At 44.0% G+C, this 11,527-nt stretch overlaps 2 protein-coding genes and 1 long non-coding RNA gene across 3 annotated transcripts; 1 reads left to right on the forward strand and 2 right to left on the reverse strand.

Moving 5' to 3' along the window:
• Positions 1–404: 404 nt before the first annotated feature.
• Positions 405–4,976, forward strand: LOC136549693 (uncharacterized). Its single transcript, XR_010781996.1, has 4 exons — positions 405–1,065; positions 3,062–3,682; positions 3,763–4,039; positions 4,132–4,976. It is a non-coding gene; the product is annotated as an uncharacterized lncRNA (long non-coding RNA).
• Positions 1,355–2,701, reverse strand: LOC136510750 (uncharacterized). Its single transcript, XM_066505100.1, has one exon. The coding sequence runs from the start codon at positions 2,699–2,701 to the stop codon at positions 1,355–1,357; it is 1,347 nt and encodes a 448-aa protein (XP_066361197.1).
• A 708-nt stretch (positions 4,977–5,684) lies between the features above and the next one.
• On the reverse strand, positions 5,685–9,553 carry LOC136503642 (AP2-like ethylene-responsive transcription factor CRL5). The gene is made up of 9 exons (XM_066498652.1): positions 9,247–9,553; positions 8,616–9,159; positions 7,995–8,077; positions 7,825–7,833; positions 7,622–7,710; positions 7,456–7,529; positions 7,327–7,377; positions 7,146–7,222; positions 5,685–6,541 (listed from the first exon to the last, which is right to left on the reverse strand). Exons 1-9 carry the CDS (start codon positions 9,548–9,550, stop codon positions 5,907–5,909), a joined length of 1,866 nt encoding a protein of 621 aa, XP_066354749.1. The 5' UTR covers positions 9,551–9,553; the 3' UTR covers positions 5,685–5,906.
• Between the last annotated feature and the right edge of the window lie 1,974 nt (positions 9,554–11,527).

Consider the following 11,527-nt stretch of genomic DNA (forward strand, 5'->3'; position numbering starts at 1 on the left):
GTAAATTTATAGTTGGCTTGGACACAAGACCTAAGAAACTTTGTGAGAGTGACAAGTGAGTCATGTATTAAAAGTGAAAAGCTAAATAATATATGAGTTGGTTAAAAGAAGGTTACAAAAAACCTTGCAGTCAACAAGCCAACTGTATTATTAACATTGCTCTCAACCTCACATGATCTATATATGAGACGAGCTCTTGATTAAGAAATAATTTTTCTCTCTTGTTCATTAAAATATGAAATAATATACTCTCTCTGTTTGAAATTATAAGTTTCATTTATTTTGAAATTATAAGTTTCGTTTATTTTGATATGTATCTAAGACACGGATGAAAAAAAAGTGAAAGCGACTAATTTGGAATCTTAGGCCGTCTGTAGTGTGGGAGCGGTGCCCCAAAATAAATGGGCCCGTTGTACAGTAATAGGCACCGCTGCCCACTCAGCTGTAGTGTGGAAAATTTTTGGGAGCGATGCCGTCTGCTACGGTTGGGACCCAGTTCCAATAAAATACTCTCGTTGCCTTCTTCGTTCGCGCGATGGAAAATTCCCCTTTCTCCCGTTCCTCTGATCTCCCAATTCGTGCCATGGATCTCCCTCAAATCCAACCATGCTCTTCCAAATCCAGCTTCTCCAGAGGCGCGAGCAGCTGCCGATCTGGTCGAAGGCGTCGCCGTCGGGGCCGATCCAGAGCTACGAAGCCCGCTGCGTACCTTGCCGCAGACGATGGCCGTGGACGCCGCCGAGCGGCGCCAGCGCGGGGCCACCGGCGCGCCGGATGCGGGCGCCCGGAGGCCACAGAACGCGGAGGTGGAGGGCGTGTAGAGGAGCGCCGCCTGTGCGCGGGCCGCCGAGCCGCGGGACGACGCCCGCGGTGCCAGCGCCAGGGAAGGCTTGCAGCAGGCCGCAGTGGGCGTGAATGCCATGGCGGATGGAGCTTCAGGTGAGGCCTCTGCTGCAGAAGCGGAGGCTGGAGGAGGAAGGCACGCAGACTACTGCTGCTGCCTTGCTTCATAGTGGAGGAGGAAGGCACGCAGGTGCTGCTGCCTTGATTCGTGTGATGTTGCAGGTACTACTTTATCTCGCGAAAGATCTTGACATCAAGTGATTGTGCTTTGTTTTGTTTATTGCGAACCAAGAAAAATGAATACTTTTGAATCTGTACACAACGCAATCCAAATGGTGTGCTTCAGATTACAATAGAATTTTTTTTACAAGAATTACCAATAGAAATGTAAAGTAACATAGTACATTTAGTTAGTACACTTTGACCCTGATAGAGTTCATACATAACAGCACAATTATTTAATGAAAAACTACATATACTAGTACAAACATTTTGATAAGAGAGAATAAATCTAAGCTTGGCCGCCTCCAAAGCGCTGAAATATATGCTCAATCAAGTCCGCCTTCAGACGACGATGCATATCTCGATCACGTATGTCTTCTTGTATCTCTAGAGCCCTAGTAAATCCATGAATGGGCCCATGTCCATATCCTAACAATGGTGCAGATGAGCTGCTTTCATGGTACTCATGCTCGTAGTTGTCATCATATCGAACTCTGAAAGAATCCCTTTCATCCTCCACAATCATATTATGCAATATAATACATGCATAAATAATTTCAGCGAGTGACCGCACTTGCCACATGCGTGCTGGGCTTCGTAGAATGGCAAATCGAGCTTGCAAAACTCCGAAGGCACGCTCCACATCTTTTCTTGCTCCCTCTTGATGTTCTGCAAATAATTTGTCTTTTCCACACTGAGGCAAATGAATTGTTTTCACAAATGTTGCCCACTCTGGATAAATACCATCTGCTAGGTAGTATCCCATGTTGTACTCATGGCCATTGACTGTGAAATGAACCTCTGGAGCTCTTCCTTGTACCACATCAGTGAACAAAGGTGATCGATTAAGGACATTGATATCATTGTTTGACCCAGCAACACCAAAAAATGCATGCCATATCCACAGGTCGTGTGAGGCAACTGCCTCTAACATGACAGTTGGTCCACATTGATCTCCACGAGTGTACTGTCCCTTCCATGCCACTGGACAGTTCCTCCATTGCCAATGCATGCAATCCACACTACCCAGCATGCCTGGAAATCCACGCGCTTCACCTATATGAAGTAACCTTTGGATGTCTTCTGTAGTTGGTTTTCTTAAATATGTAGGACCAAAACACTCAATGATCCCTCTACAGAAAGTATTCATGCACTCGATAACTGTACTTTCAGCAATTCGTAGATTTTCATCCCACAAATCTGCAGGTGTTCCATATGCTAACATCCTCATAGCAACGGTACATTTGTGTAAAGGTGAAAAGCCCACCTTTCCAAATGCATCGCTCCGTTGGACAAAATAAGGAGACCACTCACTAAGGGTCTGCACAATTTTCAGAAACAGGTGTCGCTTCATCCTATACCTCCGTCTAAATTGGAAATCATTGTATACTGGATTTTCTGAGAAGTAATCAGACATTAAACGATCCCTAGCACCTTCACGCCCTCTTTCAATGTACCTTCTATGAAACCTTTGGTTTGGAGTAGACATACCGATATGTTGTGACTCTATCTGAGCTCTGATTTGTGCCTCAATTTGAGCCTCCACTGGATCATTCATGAAGTCCCAAATGAATTGGTCAACTTCATCTTCACTATCAGACTCTTTGTCAATTTTCATGGACATGTTTGGGTCCATGGAACTTCTGTACTGATGTTGGTTTGCTCGATGCAAGACAAACTGTCTGGTGGAAGATATGGTCTGTGCATGGTGCAATGCAGGGTCCTCATTTTATACAAGGGAGCTCACAACGGCTAGTTCATTGCAACAGGTTGTTTTTACAACAGCTATATTAGTTGTCAGACCAACTTTTGCTTTTACAACAGCCACATTGTCAGACCAACTGTCCTTTTTACAACAGATCTATTGTCAGACCCACTTTTCTTTTCTACAACATCTATATGTATTGTCAGAACAACTATTCTTTCTTTTGTATTAATTTTGGCTAGCTATTTTTTATCTCTGATGTGTGATGTATTTGTATCTTGTTTGTTACAGGCAATATATGGCAATAGTGCATGCAGAACCAGCAAGTTAATTCATTGATACAAGGTAGCACATTGAAACTTACAAGTCTTGTACATAGATAGCACAAAATATTTGAAAAAAAGCTAATACATTGCTACATATCCTGAATTTAGAAAGGTATTACATTGCTACATAGCCTCAACTAAAAAGCTTTTCAGATAAGTATGCCAACATTTTTTTGTGCCTTTCCATGGCTTCTTCATCGTAGCTTGAAGTGTCTTTATCTAACAGGGCCATGTACATACCCAATGTCTGTAGCTTTGCCTTTTCCTTCTCATTGTCTGCAATCTTATTTTCAGCTTCAGCTTTAGCTTTAATAGCTTCAGCTTTAATAAGTGTTGCTTCAGCTAGTTTTTCAGCAGCAATAGTTTTTCTCAACTGAAGTTCATTGAACAGATTCGCATTTTCATTTGAGATGCTGTCTTGTGACTGTACTGACTTGCCTTTGCCTTTTTGTTGAGCTTTGGCTGCATTTCGTCCTGGAGGTCGACACCTAATGACAGGATCTATATCTTCACTATCTTGATTTGAAGAAGTATAAGCACCTGATGCATTTACCTTGCTTCTCTTGTTCATCATTTCTTCAATTGGGTAAGCTTTACTCCACTTTGGTTGATCCTTCACTGCTTTCCACCAATATTCAAGTGCAAAAGGCCTCTTTTTCTTGGCAGCTACTTTATACGCAGCACGAGCCCTTTCCATAACTTGATCATCGGATTCACCACTAGCATGGTCTCTCTTCTCCTTTTCATAGCATGAATTGAAAATGGTAATGAAAGGGATAGTCTTGGTCCAATGATTTTTCAATTGAGCACCTGTTTTTCTTCGATCTTTGGGTGCAGTCAAATTGTACTCTGCTGCAACATCCTTCCAGTACCTATCTCCTCTTCTATCAATTCCAACAATTGGATCAGTGGAATGTTTCAGCCAAGCACTAACTAACCGAAGGTTGTCCTCCGGACTCCAGAACAAACGACCTTCCTTCTTTTCACTTTCTTCAGGGCTGCTTTCATTGTCACTCCAAACTGGTGTGTTTGCAGGAGGAACACCAGTCTGTTGTTGCTCTTGGGACACTGGAGAAGATGAACCAATGGGGCTGCTCTCATCAACCCGTGAATTAGCCCCTCGGAAACCTTGGAAGAAACCCATGGATCCAACTTGTGATGCATGACCAACCCCTTGTGGGTATTGTTCCATCCCTTGGTAAGAGGTACCTTGGTAGCTTCCTTGTGATGGGAATGGGAATTGTGGGTAGTTTGTTTGGGATCCAAAGGGACCGAACATGTGTGAATACTGGGGGTGGAAAGGGGTAGGAAATTGTGGTGGATAGTTCATGGGGTATTGGGGTGAAGGAAAATGATGTTGCTGCCTAGCTAGATTTTGTGGCTCACCACTTGGATTTTGTGGCTCACCACTTTGTATTGCAGAGTTCAAAATATTTGTCAGAGATGAAGCTGTGTTCTCCATGGCTACAGAGGGAGGGAATAGAGAGAGATCTATGTGTTCATGTACAGGTAGTTACTTGTATTTATAGATATTTGACAACGGTCATGTTTACTTCAAGGCCTGTGTGCCAGTCCATGTGAACGTTGAATATTGAAGGCCTGTGTGCCCAGCGTCTATGTGTTTTGAACTTCGAAGGTCTGTGTGCGTGTGTGGCCAACGGCCTTGTGAAGGTCTGTGTGCCAACGGCTTTGTAACTGTTCTGACAGCGCTACAGTGAACAATTATTGTTTATGTTTTGGCACCGGGTGAATGAAGATTCACCGCTTCCAACTTTTCTGGCCCCAATCAAAACAAGCACCACTTGTTGCAGTGTTGGGAGTGATGCCCAAACACTCTCTCTCCTCTTTTGGGCATCACTCTCTGACCACACTGCAGAAGGCCTTAGGTAGCTAGGTGCCCTTGTAAGCGTGACAATGACTGATTGACTGACCGCATCTACAGCGGCATCCGTTCATCAGGATTCAGGAGCCAAGATGTTCATCACAGGACGCGCCATCATGAAGCCGCAAGTTGGTTGGGGCCTGGAAGAATTGGCGACTGTTCGCTTGGGTTTCAGCCAGCCCAAACCCATCCAACGGTGTTTTCCTCTCACAATAAACTAGCATCAGTCAGTCCAAACCAGCCCAGAAACCAACCACTCTCACAATAAACCAGCACCAATCAGCCCAAACCAGGAATCTCTATCTATCGGCCTCTTTTGGAATGATTGGAGTCGGATTGTAGGTAGCCTTGCGGCAAAGCTCCCCTCGTATGGGAAGGGAAATGTTTATGATACCCATTGCCATCATGAAGAAGACAGATGCCATGCCATGCAGAGAAAGCAAAAAAGAACGTGAGGCAATTGGACCTGACTCTGAAGCAGCAGCGGTCAAAAGATCTTCATCTGTGTGCATAGCCAAGACAACGACCCCACTGACCACAGAAGAAAAACCTGAATGATCGTACAAACAAAGACGAGCCATCTCATTTCGTGAACCTTTTCCTTTTTCTCGCAACAGCAGCAGCCTTGTTTCATGTAACGTTCAAAGGAAGCCATACTAGTACATTCTAACCAATTTTGTCACCCAAAAATGGCTCAAAAGAACGCTACCACCGCCACTAGTCCACTACTACTAAGATTGTGCATAAGCTGTAAACTAATTAAGGCCTATCTTCTACTGCATTCCACTAGACCAGCTATCGTGGTAACTAACGAACCTTGTTCTTCCAGCTAGTTTTACCTAACTTGGTGCTGCTAATCCTTGCTTCAGTCTACAAAAAACAGCAATGGCGAGCAAGATTGAGCAGCTACTATGGTCCAACTCGTCAACTAGGCATCCGCCCAAGCGGCAAAGACAGGCAGATGAGAGACGGCGTTCGGCTGCTTCAGCACCTGGGCCACTGTTTGTGCCGTCATCGGCGTCCAGGGGCTCATGGTGGCCACGGCGCTCGGCTGCTTACCGTACAGCATGGCCAGGCCCAGCCTCTCGGGGCTCCCCTCCCTGGAGTTTCCCAGGCTTGTCACCTGCGAGGACGAGTTGGAGAAGTTGATGCTCCCAGTCGTCTTGCCAGGAACGTCGAGGTGATGATCATGCACTGCACACTCGATGTCAAGTCCAACGACGCCATGCAGGGAGGGATGAGACTCGCTCATGATGCCCCTCTGGAGATCAACTGCTTCTGGGCAATGCACAGCTTCCTGGAGAGAACCATGGAGCACCATCCTCCAGCCAGCGCCTGTCTCCTCAGCTGGGTTGAGCTCCCTGCCACCGTTGTGCATCATAGGAGCATTGTTCGCTGCCTCGATCGCCTTGACCTTGCGTGCTTCCTCCGCGGGCAGCAGCGTGCTGCTCTCCATGATCTTGTCGACGTCGTATCTTGTTATGTTAAAGTTTGTCACCGCGTTCAAGCCACGGAACTTGATGGCAGCTATGTCGTACGCCTCAGCTGCTTCTTCTTGAGTGGCTGCAGCATATTCAGTAAGCGATGTAAGAACAAACTCAGCTGTAGGTGTGACCTATGAAAAAAATATCATCTACTACCAACTAATCTAGTTAGTACATTGGGAAACCAAGATAAGATCCTAATGCAAAGTACAATTTTCGATCAACTAATCTAGTCAGTACATTGTGAAACCAAGATAAGATCCTAATGTGAAGTACAGTTTTCGATCAGATTACTTTCGTGTCGTGCTAATACCATATTTTAGTTCAAGTGTTCAGTGGAGTATTCAAAACAGTCAACAGGTTGCTTTGGTCAGGGGTCACAGCCTTAGGAAAAGCATAACTATCTGAAAAAGCAAAGAATGATCATCCAATGTGCACCCCACGGATTACAGTGAACGCAGAAGCCATGCACAAAACTTGACACAAGCAGTAAAAGCTTATGTTCCATGCCTACCTTCTTCTACAGCAAATGTACTTTGACGAGACAATTAACATAGTACAACAGACACCACCAAAGGATTAGTGCTAAAAGTTTCTTTTATGAGTTTACTTAACACATTACTTTATAGATAGAAGAATTTTGGCCCTACAAATCTGCAGTCAAATAGACAGATCTTTCTTACTGAAAGTGCCGAGGTATAGATCCTTGTTTCCAGCAACCCGTCCAATCCGAGACTGCCATCTTCCTTGCTGGTGATGCCTGTAATGCAGTTAGCATGTACATTGAGATGATTTCTTCTTGTACTTTGGTTGTGGTCCGCACTAAGGAAGCAAAATGTGGTGGCGTAATCTTCCCAAACGAACCTTGTCACTCCTCGGTAGATGGAAGCGCCTCGAGAAAATCCACTGCTTCTCCTGTGATCAATAGCAACTTAGGAAATGCAGGAAGACATCAATGAAACAATGTAGTTACAATGCACTCAAAGCACTAACCTTCTCAAATGCGCAACATATTCTTGTCTTGTCATGCCTTTCGTCTCCTCAAGTTCATCTCGATAGTTTTCTACCTGCCAAACAAAGTGCGCTAGGCCTATTACATAAATGAACATACAAGCTTCAATTTTCTTCAATGAAACTCATCTCCATGACACACACTTACGGGGAAATTGATGCTAGTAGCTGGACCCCAATATTTCAGAGCAGCCAGATCATAAGCCCTCGCGGCCTTGTCTTCAGTGTCGTAGCCACCTAATAATCAGATAAAAGAAATAACATTTCCTGTTTACGGATCTACTAGACGCAGCTCGAAACAGCTTACTGAACAATAGAAAGCACGATTGGATAAGAAACGATTCTTCTTACCTAGATATACTGCGATGCACGGCCAATCACATTCAGTCATGGCAAACCCCAGAATCACCATTTCAAAAATAAAAAAAAAGGAATCAAAATGTCAGAAAGGAGTCATAAGGTGATGGATAAGATTTGCTACATCGTTTATTTTGGGTTCTTTTGGGTTCTTAGCTATCAACCTTGTCTGCCTTTCCTAGTCTGCCCATCCTTTCTGCAGCTGTTGTCCCAGAGGTGGGCTTCATATCTCCCAGTCCACCTGTGCCTGCTCCAGTGAATCAAACACAAACAAAACCCTTCATCATTCAATACAAAACAGTGCGGTTCAAACAAAGAAAACTGTTTGGCCCATAACAAGAGAATAGCTGCCACATTAATAGGTGGAACTGCAGGGGGGCCATAAAGGATCAGAGCACCCAGCTTTAATCGAACTGAAGTATTCTACTACTAAGATCAGGCATTAAAAAGATTTGGAGTCAAGCATGAGTTGCTGGCCAACTGAACAACAAGAACAGCAGAGCATTTACTTTCTCTACATCGCAGCCACATCAATGCTGGAAACTAACAAGGGTACTAGTAGAACATAAGTCGAAACCTCCAAATTAGGAACCAGGAGTAAATTGGCTTTCACAAGCTCAGAAGTGTGCAAATACATACCAGATGATCAGTGCCGAAGAGAAGGAGACAACGTCAGAGTGTACTGAAGAGTTGCAAAGCATACAAACATACTACTGATGATGAAACAAACGACGCAACAAGAGATACGACACAAGGAAAAGCGAAAATCTGCGTAAGCAGATTACCTGGTGACTCCCCTATAACGGGAGGTTCTCTGCCCAAACGTGTCGATGGACTTGCGGTGCACCGGCTGCTGCTTGTGGCCTCCCTTGCCGGTGCCTCTCTTCCTCCCGACGCACTGCTCACCATCGCCATTACTGCGGCCCAGGGCAGCGGCAGCAGTGGCTACAGCGGGCATCTGTTGCTGCTGCTGCTGCTGCGGAGCCGCACTGACGCAGCTGCTCGACTGGGACCCGGGGCTCGTCATCGACAGGCTCAGAGGGTGCATCTCCCCGTTGCTGTAGCAAGCGCCGTAGCTCGTTAGGAGGAAGTTCTTGGCCGCCGCTATCGCCTCCTCCGTTGGCGCCGCGTCTTCTTGGAGCATCTCTGCTTCCGTCAGAGGCTGAAAGTTGTAGGGGACGAGCTGGTGGTGCTGGTACTGGCGGTAATCCCTGCTCGCCCCCTCTTCCTGGCCCTGCTGGTGGCTGTAGTAGGTGGCCGCCTCTTGCCCACCGACATTGCCACCACCCAAGAAGTCCTCTAGCTTCGGTGGGGACGACGGCATCATGCCTACTTCATGCCAAGACAAGAAGACCATAACGTTAGAGGTGGAAAGACTACGATTGTGTGTGTGAGAGAGAAGGGCACAGCAGAGACCTTCCATGTTGCAGAGGGTGCCGTCGGACTTGATGGGCATGGCAGGCAAATGGGAGTAGTAGACGCCGGCAGTACTGGTGCCATCGCCATACGCGCCGCCCACACAGTAGTAACCAGGATAGGGAGCGGCCATCGGTGAGAAGAGGAAGTTGGAAGTGGTGGCGTTGGTAGTACTGTAAGAGGAGATCATAGTACTGGAAGGAGGTGGAGCGTGATGGGCACGAGCGGGTTCAGAAGCGGAGGGCACCTCCATGGCCGTTTGCGGGGTGAGGGAGAAGCCTAGCCAGTTGCTGCCACTAGCCATTTCCCCCACCAACCATGCACACGCAAGCCCTTAGCTTGTTGCTCTCGAGCTCGCTCTCCTTTGTGTGCGCTAGCGCTAGCACAACTAGTCTGTCCAATGCTGCTGCCACAAATGTGATAGCTACCAGGTGAACCGAGAAGGCCCCAGGCAGTGAAACCATGTAAGAGTTATGAGAGGGGCGTAGCAAATTGGTGGATAATCTGTACGTACCTCCTGGCCTTGTTTGATGCGTACGTACCTTAATCTATATGTGTTAAAATGAATCGGACTAAAATTAAACTAAGTTCTATTCTAATCCATTTGGATCTAACGCCTTGTTTAGTTAGACCCCAAAGTTCAAAAAGTTGCTACAGTACCTGTCACATCGAATGTTTGCGGCTCATGCATGAAGCATTAAATGTAGACGAAAAGAAAAACTAATTGCACAGTTTGGTGGGAAATTGCGAGACGAACGTTTTAAGCCTAATTAGTCAATGTTTGGACACTATTTACCAAATAAAAACGAAGATGCTACAGTAGCCGCAAATTCTAAATTTCGCGAACTAAACAAGGGCTAAGTGGATATACATGCATCCAAACAATATATTATTGTTTTTTTTAATATCTAAGCCAGTCTCGGTGGAGATTTCATGTCATCGTTTCCAAGACACAGATTTTAAAACAGTGCAAACAAGTTTCATGCCATTTCTTTAAAAAAAAAGCTTCATGCCATTAAACTCATTTTATCCCATGAAACTTTTATCATCTCTCTTTCAATTAAACTATGCCATATCAGTTTATTTAATGTCAATGAAACTCTCATAAAACATACATTGAGACTGACCTAAACTTATATGTGAAACTCTCATAAAACTTGCATTGAGAGTTTGAGACTGGCCTAAATGTATATCTGGTACTCATTTCATTCCAAATTTAAGTGATTCTGGTTTTCTATATTCATAGATTTTATTACTATGTATCTAAGACATTAAACTACCTCTGTTCAAAAATAATGCAATTCTTTATATTCTCGGTTAAAGTGTCTAAAGTTTGACCAAATATATAGATAGAAATGTTAATGCTTATGACGATAAATAAGTATATTATAAAAATATATTTCAAGATGAATCTAATAGTATGTTTTTAGTACCATGAATATTAGTAAATTTTTATGCAAGTTTAGACAAACTTTACATACTTTGACACAACACTGTTGTAGAGTTGCATTCTTTTTGGAACACATGTAGTTATAACAAAGCTATGTATCTAAAAGAAATAGCTTACAATTTGGAATAAATAGAATATTAAATAGCGAAATATCTCTCCTTCAAATTTGCATAATTCGCTCCCCCTGAGTATCTCTTCGCCCCTATGTCCGGTTCTATTACAAGGGTACTAGTACGTGATGGATAAGAGATAAGAGTCATAATTCGTTCATATATTGTCCAGTCTGTGATTTGAACTCGTGATCCATACTTGTAGGAGTTAAAAATAACATGCGTCCAATAGCATTATATAGTTTGATTTCAAGATGTATTTCAAATAGATAACACAAGTTGTACGCTCCTTTAGTTTTAACCCATGAACATATTTGCAAGGATTAGAAGACACCTCAACCTATCCCACTGTGTATCTTATTCTTTCTCTTCACACTCACTCCGTGTACATGTTTTTTAATCCAAATCTAATATCAGATCTTGTTTTCAATCTAAACCAGCGCAATCCAAATCCAACATGAGATTATATTTCGTAGTACACCGTGTGTTTAGCATGAAGTCTAATTATAAAATGTATTAAAATAGAAGACACAATCGTTGCATTGAGCTGTAGGCCATCCAAATATCTTTGCAATAAAACTATACTACATTCCATGCAATGAGCATGTTTGCTAGTGACTACAAAAATAAATAAATAAACTATAAATCCACCTTTTTGAATTTTAGATGACCAAAATTTACTCGTCGCATTAATGAGGTCCTGTTTGGTTGCTGCGGTCCC

Source organism: Miscanthus floridulus, chromosome 1 (assembly GCF_019320115.1).
Source record: "Miscanthus floridulus cultivar M001 chromosome 1, ASM1932011v1, whole genome shotgun sequence".
Lineage (NCBI taxonomy): Eukaryota > Viridiplantae > Streptophyta > Magnoliopsida > Poales > Poaceae > Miscanthus > Miscanthus floridulus.

Bases quoted from the DNA above. Each gene is read 5' to 3' on its own strand.
- LOC136503642 (XM_066498652.1), bottom strand. From the start codon at position 9,550: ATGGCTAGTGGCAGCAACTGGCTAGGCTTCTCCCTCACCCCGCAAACG. The intron at 7,223-7,326 runs GTTCGTTTGGGA...ACTGCATTACAG, and splicing joins ATCTACCGAGGAGTGACAAG to GCATCACCAGCAAGGAAGAT. The intron at 6,542-7,145 runs GTAAGAAAGATC...AATATGCTGCAG, and splicing joins TCTATACCTCGGCACTTTCA to CCACTCAAGAAGAAGCAGCT.
- LOC136510750 (XM_066505100.1), bottom strand. From the start codon at position 2,701: ATGGACCCAAACATGTCCATGAAAATTGACAAAGAGTCTGATAGTGAA.